The following is a 15,333-nucleotide window of genomic DNA, read 5'->3' as shown; positions in this document are numbered from 1 at the left end:
CAGTTCCCACTTGAGGTCCCGGGAGAGAATAGTGCCCAGGAAGCGGAAGGACTCCACAGTTTTGACTGGGAAGTCGCACAGGGTGATGGGGATGAGTGGGGCTGTATTCTTCCTGAAGTCCACAACCATCTCAACTGTCTTTAGAGCATTTAGCTCTAAGTTGTTCTGGCTACACCAGGTCGCCAGGTTGTCAGCTTCCCACCTATAGTCAGACTCATCCCCACCAGAGATCAGCCCAATGAGGGTGGTGTCGTCCGCAAACTTCAAGAGTTTGATGGATAGATGATTGGAGGTGCAGCTGTTGGTGTACAGGGAGAAGAGCAGTGGGGAAAGGACGCAGCCCTGAGGAGTTCCGGTGCTGATGGACCTGGAGTCAGAGACTTGTGTTCCCAGCTTAACGCACTGCTTCCTGTCAGACAGGAAGTCTGTGATCCACCTGCAGGTGGAGTTGGGCATGTTCAGCTGGAAGAGCTTGTCCTGAAGCAGGGCAGGGATGATGGTGTTGAAGGCAGAGCTGAAGTCCACAAACAGGATCCTGGCGTAGGATGCTGGGGAATCCAGATGCTGTAGGGTGAAGTGGAGGGCCATGTTAACTGCGTCGTCCACAGACCTGTTGGCTTTGTAGGCAAGCTGAAGGGGGTCCAGGAGAGGGTCTGTGATGGCTTTGAGGTGTGCCAGGACCAGGCGCTCAAAATACTTCATTACCACAGATGTAAGGGCGACCGGTCTATAATCATTTAGTCCTGTTGGCCTTAGCTTTTTGGGCACAGGGATGATGGTGGAGGACTTGAGACAGGCTGGTACATGGCATGTCTCCAGGGAGGTGTTAAAGATGTTGGTGAACACCGGAGACAGCTGGTAAGCGCAGTGCCTGAGGGTGGCTGGAGAGACAGAGTCCGGCCCAGCTGCTTTGCGTGGGTTCTGCCTCTTGAAAAGTCTATTAACTTCTCGCTCCTGAAAGGAGAGAGTCGTCTCTGTAGTAGGGGTGGGGGATGGGGCCTCTTGGGTGGGAAGAGGTAGTTCAGGACAGTCCAATTGTCTTTCAAATCTGCAGTAGAACTCGTTCAGGTCGTTGGCCAGGCAGGAGTCGTTAATGGTGTGGGGGGCTCTGGGCTTGTAGTTGGTGATCTGCCTGAGCCCTCTCCAGACAGAAGCAGCGTCGTTAGCAGAGAACTGGTGTTTTAGTCTCTCTGAGTACAGTCGTTTAGCCTCTCTCACTGCCTTGCTAAACCTGTTCTTCGACTCCTTGAATCTGTCTCTATCCCCACTCCTAAACGCTTCCTCCTCCAACCTCAACCTTCTGAGCTTTGCTGAGAACCAGGGCTTGTTATTGTTGAAGTTCACCCTAGTACTTGTTTGAATACAGCAATCCTCACAGAAGCTGATGTATGACGTCACAGCCTCTGAGTTCATCCAGACTATTGGTAGCAGTTGTGAACATATCCCAGTCAGTACAGTCCAAGCACGCCCGCAAATCCTCCACAGCCTCACTGGTCCACTGTTTAGATGTCCTCACAGCAGGTTTACAGAGCTTTTGTTTCTGCCTGTATGCAGGAATCAGGTGGACCATGGCATGGTCAGAGTGTCCCAGTGCTGCTCGGGGGACAGCGTGGTAGGCTTTACTGACTGTAGTGTAGCAGTGATCCAGAGTGTTCCCTTCTCTGGTAGGGCATTTAATGAATTGTATGTATTTGGGGAGTTCGTGGCTGAGTTTACCTTTGTTAAAGTCGCCAAGTGCGATAACCAGCGAATCTGGATTTGCTCGCTCCACACTTAGAATCTGGTCGGCGAGCATGCGTTGGGCCTCTTTAACCTGAGGACCCGGCGGCAAGTAAACTCCGACCAAAATGAGCGACGCGAACTCGCGAGGCGAGTAGAAAGGTTTACAGTTTATAAAAAATGATTCAACGAGCGGAGAACAGTGTTGCAGAATCACTGTGACATCTACACACCAGCCACTGTTAATGTAAAAACAAATACCACCGCATTTCGTCTTGCCGGAGAGTGCTATGTCACGATCCGATCTTACAAGATGGAATCCTGCCAGTTGTAGCGCAGTGTCCGGAATCAAATCACACAGCCATGTCTCTGTGAAGCACAAAACAGAAGATGAAAGAAAGTCTCTGTTTTTCACCATCAGTAGCTGAAGTTCGTCCATTTTGTTGCACAGTGAACGTACGTTGGAGAGGAAAAAGCTCGGAAGCACTGTTCGGATCCCGCGTCTGCGTAGCCGTACTAGAGCCCCCGACCGTTTACCCCTCGGGCGACGTTTCGCTGCTTGAGCAAAGCCTAGCACGGCTTTGACTAGAATGCCCACTAATTCTCCCGCTGGAAGCAGAAAAGTGGGAAATAAATCCACAGGAGTTGTTTACCTGATGTTTAAAAGTTTGTCTCTTGTTAGGGAACTCCGAAAATCTTGGCAAAACACTGAATTAACAGACAAAACAGGGCGCACCGACCGGCTGAGGCTACCATCATCGGCGCCATCTTCTCACCAGCACGGGTGTGCTGAACAGCAGGCCTCTCTCACCAGCACGGGTGTGCTGAACAGCAGGCCTCTCTCACCAGCATGGGTGTGCTGAACAGCAGGCCCCTCTCACCAGCACAGGTGTGCTGAACAGCAGGCCCCTCTCACCAGCACGGGTGTGCTGAACAGTAGGCCCCTCTCACCAGCACGGGTGTGCTGAACAGCAGGCCTCTCACCAGCACGGGTTTGCTGAACAGCAAGCCTCTCTCACCAGCATGGGTGTGCTGAACAGCAGGCCTCTCTCACCAGCACGGGTGTGCTGAACAGCAGGCCTCTCTCACCAGCATGGGTGTGCTGAACAGCAGGCCTCTCTCACCAGCACGGGTGTGCTGAACAGCAGGCCTCTCTCACCAGCACGGGTGTGCTGAACAGCAGGCCTCTCTCACCAGCACGGGTGTGCTGAACAGCAGGCCTCTCTCACCAGCACGGGTGTGCTGAACAGCAGGCCTCTCTCACCAGCACGGGTGTGCTGAACAGCAGGCCTCTCTCACCAGCACGGGTGTGCTGAACAGCAGGCTCCTCTCACCAGCACGGGTGTGATGAACAGCAGGCTCCTCTCACCAACACGGGTGTGATGAACAGCAGGCTCCTCTCACCAGCACGGGTGTGCTGAACAGCAGGCCTCTCTCACCAGCACGGGTGTGCTGAACAGCAGGCCTCTCTCACCAACACGGGTGTGTTGAACAGCAGGCCCCTCTCACCAGCGCGGGTGTGTTGAACAGCAGGCCTCTCTCACCAGCACGGGTTTGCTGAACAGCAGGCCTCTCTCACCAACACGGGTGTGTTGAACAGCAGGCCCCTCTCACCAGCATGGGTGTGCTGAACAGCAGGCCTCTCTCGCCAGCACGGGTGTGTTGAACAGCAAGCCTCTCTCACCAGCATGGGTGTGCTGAACAGCAGGCCTCTCTCACCAGCACGGGTGTGCTGAACAGCAAGCCTCTCTCACCAGCACAGGTGTGCTGAACAGTAGGCCCCTCTCACCAGCACAGGTGATCAAGCAAAACAAGACAAAACCGGACAAAACAGGGCGCACCAACCGGCCGAGGCTGCCATCATCGGTACCAGGTGGTGACCCCACGGCTTACCAGAGACGACCCCACGGCTTGCCAGAGACGACCCCACGGGTTACCAGAGACGACTTCACGGCTTACCAGAGACGACCCCACGGCTTAGCAGATACGTTAAGCGTCCTTGCTGGAAGCGTTAGCGAGTCGGCCTCAGTTGGTGGGTCGAGTGGCGGATTATTTATTTATTGACATCCGTGGTGGAGGCAGCGGCCACGATTCGTGCAGCTTGCTGCCGTGATGCCGCCGTCTCCTTCCCGTCGATTCCGGAGGGTCAGGGGGTTGGCAGCGGAAGAAGAGGCATTTCAAGAGTCGCAACGCACGCGGATGCGTACACTGCGTGTGTGACGTCACGAAGCAGCCCGTAAAGAGGCGCACGCGGCTCTGGAGCTGCAGGTTTCCGACCCCTTGCAGCGGTGGGGGTGGGGGGGGTACGAGAGATTGATTGACGTTCGAGGTCGCACTTTACCCCCTCGGGGCCTTGAGAAGATCGGTGGGAGCGGGCGGCTGGGGGGGGCATTTTTAGGACGTTGAGAAACATAACTGAGTGGACACGAGCGTTTACTGTTGGATGACGCTGGCGATTGAACAAACCCTTGGAAGGTCAAACACATTTTGTGTACGTGCGTCGTCGTGTAAAAAATGAAGCTGTAAAAGATTATTGTGGAACTGAATAGATCCGCTTTTTCACATCCTAGTTATTGAACCGATCGTAACGCTTCCTCGTGCGTTATTTATTTAAACGATGGGCAAGGGGGCCCTCGCACGTGCCGACTTGCCCCCTTCAACAAAAGTCGCAACCGAGAGTCCTGCGGTTAAGGGGGTCGGGGGGGCAACAGCGGCACACACACACACGTACACACACACACACGCACGCACACACACGCACGCACACACGCACACACGCACGCACGCACACGTACACACACGCGCACACACGCACACACGCACACACACACACGCGCTCGCACACACGCGCTCACGCATGCACGCACACGCATGCACGCACACGCACACACACGCACACGCGCTCACACACGCGCTCACGCACACACGTCGCCTGCCTGTCGGGGCTCGCCAGCCGCGGCACAGAGACGAGTCACGCCGGTGGTAGGATGGGGAGAGGTGGGGAGAGGGGGCTAGGTTAGGGGGGTGGGAGGTGGGGGGAGCTGGGGAGAGGTAGGGCGGAGGTGGATGGGGGAGGGTGGACAGGAGACGGTACTGGTTTCTCTGCATCCGTGTGCTTGTAGCAACCCGATCTCATTTGCCACGCTGTGCCCTACACGTGTGCCATCACGCTTCATTTATTGACATTTTTACCATCGTCTGACCTTACTTCACCCCACGATGGTCGGTGCGGGTTGGGGAAGGCGGGGGAAACCCAGGACCGCTTCGGGTATCACTTTGCTACTGACGTTAGCCATGAGCAGGTTATCACATTCAGGTCGTGCTGTTCGGAGTGCAGTGCGCTGGTTGCTTTGCCACCGCTGTACCCAGCACGACACTGTCACTGTGTAAACAGAGACCTCCCTGTAGCCCAGCGGTGTTGTGTACCCAGCATACACACACAGAGATGCCCTCTGTAGCCCTTAATGGTGTTGGGGCAATGCTGTTACCGAGCATCTATTAAGGGCGCCATGGTGAGGGGGAGGGGGTGGGGTGTGGCCGGCCTTTGTCTCTCCGGTGGTGACGTTTCACCACTGCTGGCAGCTGTGGCCGGGCGTCAGGCACGTGCTTGTGTGTGAGTGCGCGATTAACGCCGCGTGTTAACCCGTGTGTGGTTAACGCCGCTTGTTAGCCCACAGCGAAACGCGTGGGCTAACGACTCGGCTTAAGGGCGTGGGTTTATAGGCCTGCACACAAGGGCGGGGGGTGTGATTGGATCGCATGACCCCCCCTCTTCCAGCCACTAGAGGGCGCAACATTAACCACACTGTTGACAACAAATGGAATCCACGGATTGTACGTTGAGCTTCTTTCGCACCGTACGTAGCCAACCGCGCTCATCGGAGGTGCGGGGGGAAAGGACAGCAAACTAAACGGTGTCGTTGAGGGGGGGGGGGGGGGTGAGCCGCTTGACCCCCCCCGGTGCGCGCCGGGTCCCCGTGCTGGCTCGCGCGTGTGGGAGCCGGAACAGATTAGCGACGATTAGCGGCGGAACCCGGCGGTGCTCCCCGGGTTTGATTCCCGGCCCACGGCCAACGTCGGTGGCGAGCTGCATCTGAAACGGCGGGGGCCCCTCGTCACCAACCCGGCCTGGGGAAGTTCGGTCGAACAAACAACGCCCCACGACCAAACACGACGGAGGCGTTCATCCAGCGGTCTATTGACAAATGGTTCATCGTCATTAATTACTACTCTATATGATATTCATTTACACAGACTCACGCGGGTGTTAAGCGTGCCCTTAAACTTGGAATCCACTTTGCCTGACAAGTGCCTCATTCAGTTCTCAGACTGTTACCGATTTGGGAACCCATCCCATGGCCTCAGGGAGTGGGGGGGGGGGCGATCGGTGGCAGATAACCGTGGTAATCGTTTGGCGATGGAGCGAATGAGCCGTGCGACTCTCTTGCTCTACAGGATTTTGGCAGCCCCCCACCCCGCCACCCCTGCCCACGGTATCTCTGGTGGGCGTGTGTGCCCGTCGTCACCAAGCTGCCAAGGGGAGAAATTAAAACTGCCAAGCGTGGGAATCGGTCGCGCGCCACTCCCGTCGCACGCGGCCGGATCGGGTCCCGAAATGACCCACGGGGCACATGGGCAGGAGCGCTCCGTGTGGCCCGCGCGGCTACACGTCGTCACACCGCCTTGTCGCCGTCCCACCACGTCGCCGCATCACACCCCGTCGCCGTCACACCCCGTCGCCGTCCCACCACGTCACCGCATCACACCCCATCGCCGTCCCACCCCGTCACCGTCCCGCCACGTCACCGTCCCACCACGTCACCGCATCACACCCCGTCGTCGTCACACCCCATCGCCATCCCACCCCGTCGCTGCATCCCACCACGTCACCGTCCCACCACGTCGCCGTCCCACCACGTCGCCGTCCCACCCCGTCACCGTCCCGCCACGTCACCGTCCCACCACGTCACCGCATCACACCCCGTCACCGTCCCGCCACGTCACCGTCCCGCCACGTCACCGTCCCACCATGTCGCCGTCCCACCACGTCACCGTCCCACCCCGTCACCGTCCCACCACGTCGCCGTCCCACCCCGTCACCGTCCCACCACATCGCCGTGAGCGTTGTGAAGCACCGCGTGCAGCGGGAAGTGAGCTGGACGTCGCGCCGGCCAGGAGGATCGGAACGCCGAGCCGGTTCCGCACAAATCCTGGGGTCCAAATCCGGGTTTCAGCGACCCTGTGCTGAACTGCAATAAACGATGGCGGTTTTGTTTGTGGCTCACGTGACAGTCTCCGGCTGTGTGTACAGCGCTAAACCCCCGTACCGTCCACGTGACCTAACACGGCCGTTAGGAGTCCCTCCCGATACCACGGTGATCTCTCACGGGGGTTTAACTCCTCGCAATGCTCCTGCTGTGGGGCGTTTATATTAACTCCCTCACCTGGTACGCAGGAGGTCGCGGCTTCGATCCCGACCCCGACGCTTGCTGTATATTTGGAGTTGTGTCTCTCTCCCCATGGTCGCGTTTATTTTTCTCTGGGTCCTCCGGTTTTCCCCTCCATATTTAGAATCAACATCACGAGTTTAGAGTATTTGGCTGCCACATGATAAGCCACTTTGTCCAGCTCGCATTTGTGGCCAGGTGGTCAGTCCCGGTTCTCAATTGAGCCGAGTCTCTAATGGCAGCAAAAGGATTACACTCCTGTCTCATTCATACTGGATCACCTCTCCAACAGTTATCACACCCTCCCTCTCCCCCTTTACAGACAGACGCACAGACAGATGGACGGACGGACAATGGGAATCTTTTCACGCTCATAACATTTCTCCACGCATGTTGAGTACTCGATCTACCAGACTGTGTTCACTCGCCACACAACACTATCACACACTCATTCACCCACCCACTAACTGCACTGCAGGTCACACAACACACCCACTCACCGCACCGCAGGCCACCACACTTCTCTCCCTGCTTCCTCCCTCCCACTGCTCCGCTCTGGAATTCCCTCCTCCCATCACCACCGTCCGCGCGACGCGCGAGTGACTCCTCCTCCGTCCCGTGTGCCCCACGCAGGGCTCCTGGAGAAGGAGGTGGTGAAGGCGAAGCTGGCAGGGGATTCGCGCGAAGTCAACCCGCTGGCGCCTTCGCCGCGTGACGCGCTGCACATACAGGTACGGTGTACACGGTGCAGGTGTACACGGTGCAACTGCACATGCACGCGGTGCAATCGCACGCGAGAAGTGCGATCACACGCGCGTGCGGTGTGATCGCAGGGACGTGCGCAGTGCGATCACACGCACGCGGTGCGATCACGCGCACGGTGGGATCACACGCACGTGGTGCGATCACACGCACGTGGTGCGATCACGCGCACGTGGTGCGATCACGCGCACGTGGTGCGATCACACGCACACGTGTGCAGTGTGATCACCCGAGCGCACGACCCGGCGCTCGCTGGGCTCGCCGGCTACTTCGCCAGCGGCACTGGGGCCGGTGATAATTTTGATATCTGAATCGCCGACGGGAATTTCATCGTCGACAAGGCCTGCTGATGGCGACGACCGCTGCCCACCGGGAGTTTCTGCCGAGACGGTCGTCGACGAGTCCACGACGAACTCGTGACGTCGTCAGGGACCGCGGTGCACCGAGTAACACCGGCAATGGTACTACGTATGAACACCCAGAGATCGACCGAGTTCACCGATTGGCTGAACTGATGATATTGGGCGGAGGGGGGCGTGGGATTGCACACCCCTCACACCAACATATCCTAGCCTAGAGTGTCTGACAGCTTGAGTGAACCAGACGAAGAGAACGGCTCCATCTACAGCGCAGTAGTCGCCGGAGCCTGGACTGGAACTCGGGGTAAAGTAAACCTCGCGGAACCGCCGTGCCCATCGCCGCTCCACACCCCCTTACCTGTAACCCCGCGCAGACCCAGACGGAGCAGCTGATGCGCGAGCTGCTGGAGGTGAGCCGCAACCGCGAGACGCTGCAGAAGAACCTGACGGAGCTGCTGGAGTACGCAGCGCTGCTGCGCGCCGTCCAGAGGCTCTGCCGGGACGACGGCGTGAGTTCCCCCTCCGCGGATTCGGCGGCAGTGGCGGCCGCGTTTTTAAGTCCGGCCTTGGGTAGCTGTGACCCCCAGCTGGACTTTCTGCTTGGGACCACTTTAACCGTTTCCCGTTGTTGGGGGATGTCTACAAGTTTCAGGGTGTGGGGGGGTCCCCGTTTTCCGCTGAATCTCACTGCAGAGAAGTGTAGCGAGACGTCCGCCGCACTCTCCTATCGCTGGCGCTGAACTCTGTCACCTGCCCTCCCGCATGGCCTTGTGGGAGCGTCGGGACCAATACAGTTTTTTGTGTTTTTTCTTCCGGTCCCATTCCGTCATCGGAACAGAATCAGAAAGAAAAACTGATGAATGTACACGTCCGTCGTCGGAACGGGAAAGGGTTAATAAACGCTCCCCTGTGCCGTCGGGCCACGCGTCATGACGTCATAACGTCTGCACTCGTCCCAACTGATGTCTCGATTAAATAATGTAAAGTTAAAAACAATGTGAATGTTTCCTCTGGGGGGAAAATCTTCGGGTCAAATTTGTAAATGGAACGGAGTTTGGTTTTTGCGGAAAGTTCCACCGCTGGAAACCTTCCGCAAACAGAAAATGTCGCAACTCTTGTTCTCGTGTGCATCGTGGAACGGAGAACGCACTCACATCATGTGTGCCAACCCTCCTGACTCTCTACTCCCCTCCACCCACTCTCCCACCTCTCCCCTCCCAACTCACTCTACTCCCCTCCACCCACTCTCCCACCTTTCTCCTCCCATCTTACTCTACTCCCCTCCACGCACTCTCCGCTCCAATATCGTGGATTTTAAAGCATTCCAACGAAGCTTTGGATTTTAAATAATCGTATTTTGACTCGAAGGACAATTACAGACTTCTTTTGCGGATGTTCAGATATTCTGATGGTTATTGCTTAATTATCGAAGCGGCAGCGTCGCCTGGCATCGACACTTTTGGCGGAAAAACCGTGGACTTGACGTCACTTTTTTTTTCAAATCTAGAGCATTTATTATTTTTTTCCGGATGATTCCAAATCTCAAATCTGGGCCAAATGTGATATTTTCAGATTTTTTTCAGATGGCTAAAATCGAGAAATTGTTAAAACGCGCCCCTAACGCGCTCTTCTCCCGTTCGTACGCCTGTGGTGGTCGTTTTCTGCGCAGGCTCCTCCTTCGCCCGTCCTCTTCAACGGTCGCGCCGCGGATGCCGCGGGGAGTCAGCCCAACGAGATGAGGATGAGGTGAGGGCCCTGACCCCCGCGGCCCCCGCCGTGCTCTCGGCAACCGGTCTACGCCTCCCGGCGCGGGGGAACGCGCCGCCGCGCCGCCGACGGTCCGGGCAACACACGGCTGGTGACGGTGCCCAATAGCAGAACCGTTCCTGGGTCGACTTGGCCTCAAACGAGTACCTGGTGCGGTGTGCGGTAAACATCGGCACCGGGGAGACAAAGGCGGCCCGGCGTGGTGTTTGCCACCCACCCCCTCGTGTGCCGTGCCGGCCTTCATAGGTGCCACTCGCCGACAGCGCTTGCTCCTACAGTCTGTTCAGGCTATACGGGGCATCTTTGTCTTTTGTATGTATGTCTATATGTGTGTCTGTGTCTTTGTTCATCTGTATGTATGTGTGTCTTGTGTGTGTGTGTTTGTGTGCGTGTGTCTTGTGTGTGTGTTTGTGTACGTGTGTGTGTGTTTGTGTCTGTGTACGTGTGTGTGTGTGTGTGTGTGTTTGTGTACGTGTCTGTGTGTGTGTTTGTGTACGTGTCTGTGTGTGTGTTTGTGTACGTGTCTGTGTGTGTGTACGTGTCTGTGTGTGTGTGTGCTGCAGTACGGTGTTTGGCACCATCGACCCGCAGAAGGTGCCGGCGTTTGAGCTCATGCTGTTCCGCGTGTGCCGAGGCTTCACCTTCATGCGCTCCATGGAGCTCCCCGAGCCGCTCGCCGTGCCCTTCCTGGTGCGTCCCCTGCCCACACTCGCACCAACCCCCCCGCTCCCCTCCTCCTCACTCCCTCAAGTGGACATGAATAGCGTCGCGCAATGTCTACGTTGTGAATCCATAGACTCAAACAGAGACTCATAGATTTCGATTTAAAGCTTTCGTGACTGCAATGATTCATCTTCTTTGGTTCTTTCGGTAAAGTCACGTAGAATGAGAATAAAATAATACATTGATAAAATAAAATAACACAATAATATTCTCACGACGTTTCGGCCACAACACAAGCGGCCTTCATCAGGTGAAGGGGGCGAGACTGTCTGGTAGGACAGCGCTGGAGTGAGAGAGCCACGTTCAGATCACGGCTTTTAAGCTGTGTGAGAGGAACAAAGAGCCTTAGAGTCGCGACTCTCATTCTACGTGACTTTACCGAAAGAACCAAAGAAGAAGAGACTCATAGACTCACGCAGAGACACGTAGACTGACGCAGAGACCCATAGACTCGCACATAGACCCATTGACTCACACAGAGGAGACCCATAGATTCACACAGAGGCAACCCAGTGAGCATGCGTTCACGATGTGTTCCGCTAATTGTTGCTGTGCACCTTAGTCGCATTTGGGAGATTATTTTATTTTACCTTTGTGAAGGTGGGACTGCACCTACGATGTGAGGTAGCCCACTCCTTGCGAGGCCTTCCCACTCCTACTGATCCTCGTGGTGATTGGTGATTGCGGTGGAGGAGGTAGTGATGAATATCACAGTGCTGGTTAATGGTCATGGTGGTGGTTACTGGTGGTATCGGTGGTTGCGGTGGTGATGGTGACAGTGCTGATAATGGCTATGGTGGTATCAGTGATGTCATCGGTAAATGTGGCGGTACTGGTCAATGCGGTGGTGGCGGTGGCGGTGGCGATGACGCTTGTGGCTTTGTGTGGCCGGTTGCCGTCACGGCCCGCAGGACGAGCCGGTGCGTCTCTCCGTCTTCTCCATCTCCTTCTGGGGGGAGCGCATCGGTGACAAAGTGCGCAAGATCAGCAGCTGGTGAGTGGCCGCCCTCGGCGCCGCGCCCGCACGTCCACGCGAGTTCACCACCCGGCCTCCACCCTCCACGATCGCGACGACGATGATGGCTTCGACGATCTCCACGACGACGATCTCCACGACGACGATCGCTACGATGACGATTGTGACGACCTTGACCTCCTCGCTCCCCTGCCCTCCCCCCGCTGCAGCTTTCACTGCCGCCTGCTCCACTGCCCCGACTCCCAGCGGGAGCAGCAGGAGCTGCTGGGCAGCCTGGACATCCGCATCGCAGACCTGCAGAGCGTGAGCGACTCGCCGCCGCCTACCCCCATCGCCTACCTCCGCCTACCCTCACACCACCACCTACCCACACATCGTCGCCTACCCACACATCGTCGCCTACCCACACACCACCACCTACCCACACATCGTCGCCTACCCACACACCACCACTTACCCACACACCGCCACCTACCCACACACCTCCACCAACCCACACACCACCAACCCACACACCACCACCTACCCACACACCACCACCAACCCACGCACCACAACCTACCCACACACCTCCACCAACCCACACAGCACCACCTACCCACACACCACCACCTACCCACACACCTCCACCAACCCACACAGCACCACCTACCCACACACCACCACCTACCCACACACCTCCACCAACCCACACACCACCACCTACCCACACACCTCCACCAACCCACACAGCACCACCTACCCACACACCACCACCTACCCACACACCTCCACCAACCCACACACCACCACCTACCCACACACCACCACCTACCCACACACCACCACCAACCCACACAGCACCACCTAGCCACACACCTCCACCAACCCACACACCTCCACCAACCCACACACCACCACCTACCCACACACCACCACCTACCCACACACCACCACCAACCCACACAGCACCACCTAGCCACACACCGCCCCCTACCTCACACCCCTGACTTGGCGAGTTTTCTCCGTCTGTTGGCGTTACCCCGATCCCCCCTCTCCCACCGTCGCCGCCGCCCTGCAGGTCCTTTCCCAGACGGAGGCCTACAGGAAGCAGGTGCTGCAGAAGGCGGCCAGCGTCTGCTCGGTGTGGCTCGTCCAGGTGAGCCGCCGCCCCCTGGCTGTCTCCGCCCTCGACGATTCAACATCAACTCCCGCCGCCTTCCCCCAATCTCTCGTTACGAACGGCACGGACGCGTGGGCCCCTTTAGCTGCGTCGTCGTCTTGTCTAGGGGACCCTTGTTGCCAGTTTAACGATGAATACAACAAATGTTTAAATGCTTTACCAGGTGCGTTCAAACACCACATAGAGGCGTATTACAAGGCGTCCAGTCTGCGTTAACCGCACAGACAAATATGCTTTGATAATGAACTCCAACGCTGCTTAACCCGAGCTGTTAATGCTTTGGCGTTTGCATTGCCCTTGTGCTGTCCGCCTTTTTGCGTACTTTGCTCGACAGCACCGTGGAGGCGGAGCCATGGATGAAGGAGGCTGTCTGTGGTGCAGGCCAATCAGTCCCACGGACAATTTGCTCTTGTTGTGCTACCTCAACCAATGTTTGCCTCGGTTTTTAATCGCCATTTAAATAAAGTAGTCAACAAGCACCCCGGCGCCTGTGGCTGCTACGGTCATGAGCCGCACTACTGCCCCCACGCCCCCGTCCCTCTTCCCCGCATTCCCCAGCTCAGCGGAGGTGGGGGGGAGGGGGGGTGCGCCAAACGCCCGAAGTGAAACTCGCGATCGATCGGCACCGCCGCGAGAGAGAGCTCGGGGAACGCAGCCAGCGCTGACGCCGCCGTCGCCGCCGCTTGTAATTTCCGCTCCCCGCCCTACCCCCACAAGGTGCGCAAGGCCAAGGCCGTCTACCACGTGCTCAACCAGTGCCACTACGACGCACGCAACTACCTGGTGGGTGAGGCGTGGTGCCCGACCGAGGACAAGCCGAGGGTGGAGGAGGCGCTGCTGCAAGCCTCCGTACGTCGGCGCACACGCGCGTGTGTGTGTACGTGTGTGTGTGTACGTGTGTGTGTGTGTGTTCGTGTGTGTGTGTATGTGTGTGTACGTGTGTGTATCTGGGGAGTGATAGTGTAGCGGTTAGCGCACTGCACTATGAACCTGGCGACCCGGGTTCGATTCCCGCTCACGGCCAACACCAGTGACGATTATCTGAACCGGTCCTGGGCCTCCCCTAGGTTGACTCAGCCTCAAATGAGTACCTGGTGCGGTGTGTAAACATTGCCACTAGGGAGACAAAGGCGGTCGGGCGTGGTGCTGGCCACCCACCCCCTCGTGTACCGTTCCGGCCTTCATAAGTGCTCGCTAACAGCACTTGCCCCTACAGTCTGTTAAGGCTATATGGGGGATCTTTGTCTTTGCTTGTACGTGTGTGTGTACGTGTGTGTGTGTGTTCGTGTGTGTTCGTGTGTGTGTGTGTGTACGTGTGTGTACGTGTGTGTGTACGTGTCTGTACGTGTGTGTGTACGTGTGTGTGTGTACGTGTGTGTACGTGTGTGTGTGTACGTGTGTGTACGTGTGTACGTGTGTGTGTGTGTGTAGTCCGGCAAAACAACCCCCTACCTCCTCGCGGTGCCGGACGGGCAACTCTGTCGTGGACAGTGCTGTGGGGGGAGTTCCAATTTTGATTGGCTCCTCCCCTCATGGCATATGTGTCCACCACAGGGGCTAAACGGGGGCTCTGGACGGGTGCGAGGGGCTGGTAACCCCTCCACCTTCAATTAATTACCACAAAACCACGAATTAAAGTGAAATATGTAACAACTAAGCTTGTGCCGGAGGCCCCGGGGGGCCAGGCGTCTATGACGTCTCCTGGCCAAACCCCAATTGGCGGAGCCAGGAGATTGAATACCTACCCTCGGGGCTACTCCAGAAACAACGAAAAGCCACTACGGGTGGCCACGTGGAATGTTCGAACGCTCACTGCAGAGGAGAGGCTGCCACTCCTCTGTCGGGAGCTGGACCGGTACCGCCTGGATCTATGCGGCATTCAGGAGGTCCGGTGGACCGGCTCTGGCTCCTGCCACCATGAGGGGTGGACAGTCCTCTACTCGGGGCAGCAGACTGCCAAACAACAGGGTGTGGGTCTTCTTTTGAACAAAAGAATGAAGGGGGCGTGGGAGCGTGGCGGTGAGGTGTGGGAAGCTGTAAGCCCCAGGCTACTTTGGGCTCGCCTTCCCATCAACCGGAGGCGAGGAATGGTGGTCGTGGTTACTTATGCCCCCACCGAAGATGAACATCCGTGGAGGGATGCAGGCAAAGCCGATGAGTCAGATGCCTTCTATGACCTCCTTTCACAGCTGCTGGCTAAAGTGGCCCCTCGGGATAGAGTCATCATGTTGGGTGACTTCAATGCCCGAGTTGGTCATGATACTGGCACCTGGTCTGGAGTGATTGGAGGGCATGGGCCAGATCAGCTCAATAACAACGGTAGGAGGCTGCTAGATTTTTGTGCAGCCCATGGGCTTGTAATTACCAACACGCTGTTCCGGCATCGGCGCATCCACACAACATCATGGATGCATGCCG

The 15,333-nt window shown here is 57.3% G+C and overlaps 1 protein-coding gene across 3 annotated transcripts in view; it reads left to right on the top strand.

The window, feature by feature from the left end:
* Positions 1 to 15,333, top strand: part of LOC116950282 (V-type proton ATPase 116 kDa subunit a 3-like) — a 46,930-nt gene that overhangs the window by 12,426 nt on the left and 19,171 nt on the right. For all 3 annotated transcript variants that reach the window (XM_032967972.2, XM_032967971.2, XM_032967970.2), the window contains exons 3-10: positions 7,800 to 7,897; positions 8,662 to 8,796; positions 9,957 to 10,033; positions 10,618 to 10,744; positions 11,689 to 11,771; positions 11,963 to 12,056; positions 12,814 to 12,891; positions 13,633 to 13,764. In XM_032967972.2, coding sequence (XP_032823863.1) covers positions 7,800 to 7,897; positions 8,662 to 8,796; positions 9,957 to 10,033; positions 10,618 to 10,744; positions 11,689 to 11,771; positions 11,963 to 12,056; positions 12,814 to 12,891; positions 13,633 to 13,764 — 824 coding nt within the window. The remainder of the gene's footprint in view (positions 1 to 7,799; positions 7,898 to 8,661; positions 8,797 to 9,956; positions 10,034 to 10,617; positions 10,745 to 11,688; positions 11,772 to 11,962; positions 12,057 to 12,813; positions 12,892 to 13,632; positions 13,765 to 15,333) is intronic.

Source organism: Petromyzon marinus, chromosome 38 (genome assembly GCF_048934315.1).
Source record: "Petromyzon marinus isolate PM22_M1 ecotype Great Lakes invasive population chromosome 38, UKy_Petmar_22M1.pri1.0, whole genome shotgun sequence".
NCBI classification, from domain to species: domain Eukaryota; kingdom Metazoa; phylum Chordata; class Hyperoartia; order Petromyzontiformes; family Petromyzontidae; genus Petromyzon; species Petromyzon marinus.
Note: the sequence above shows the minus strand (reverse complement) of the source record. Positions and strands in the feature narration are given on the sequence as shown.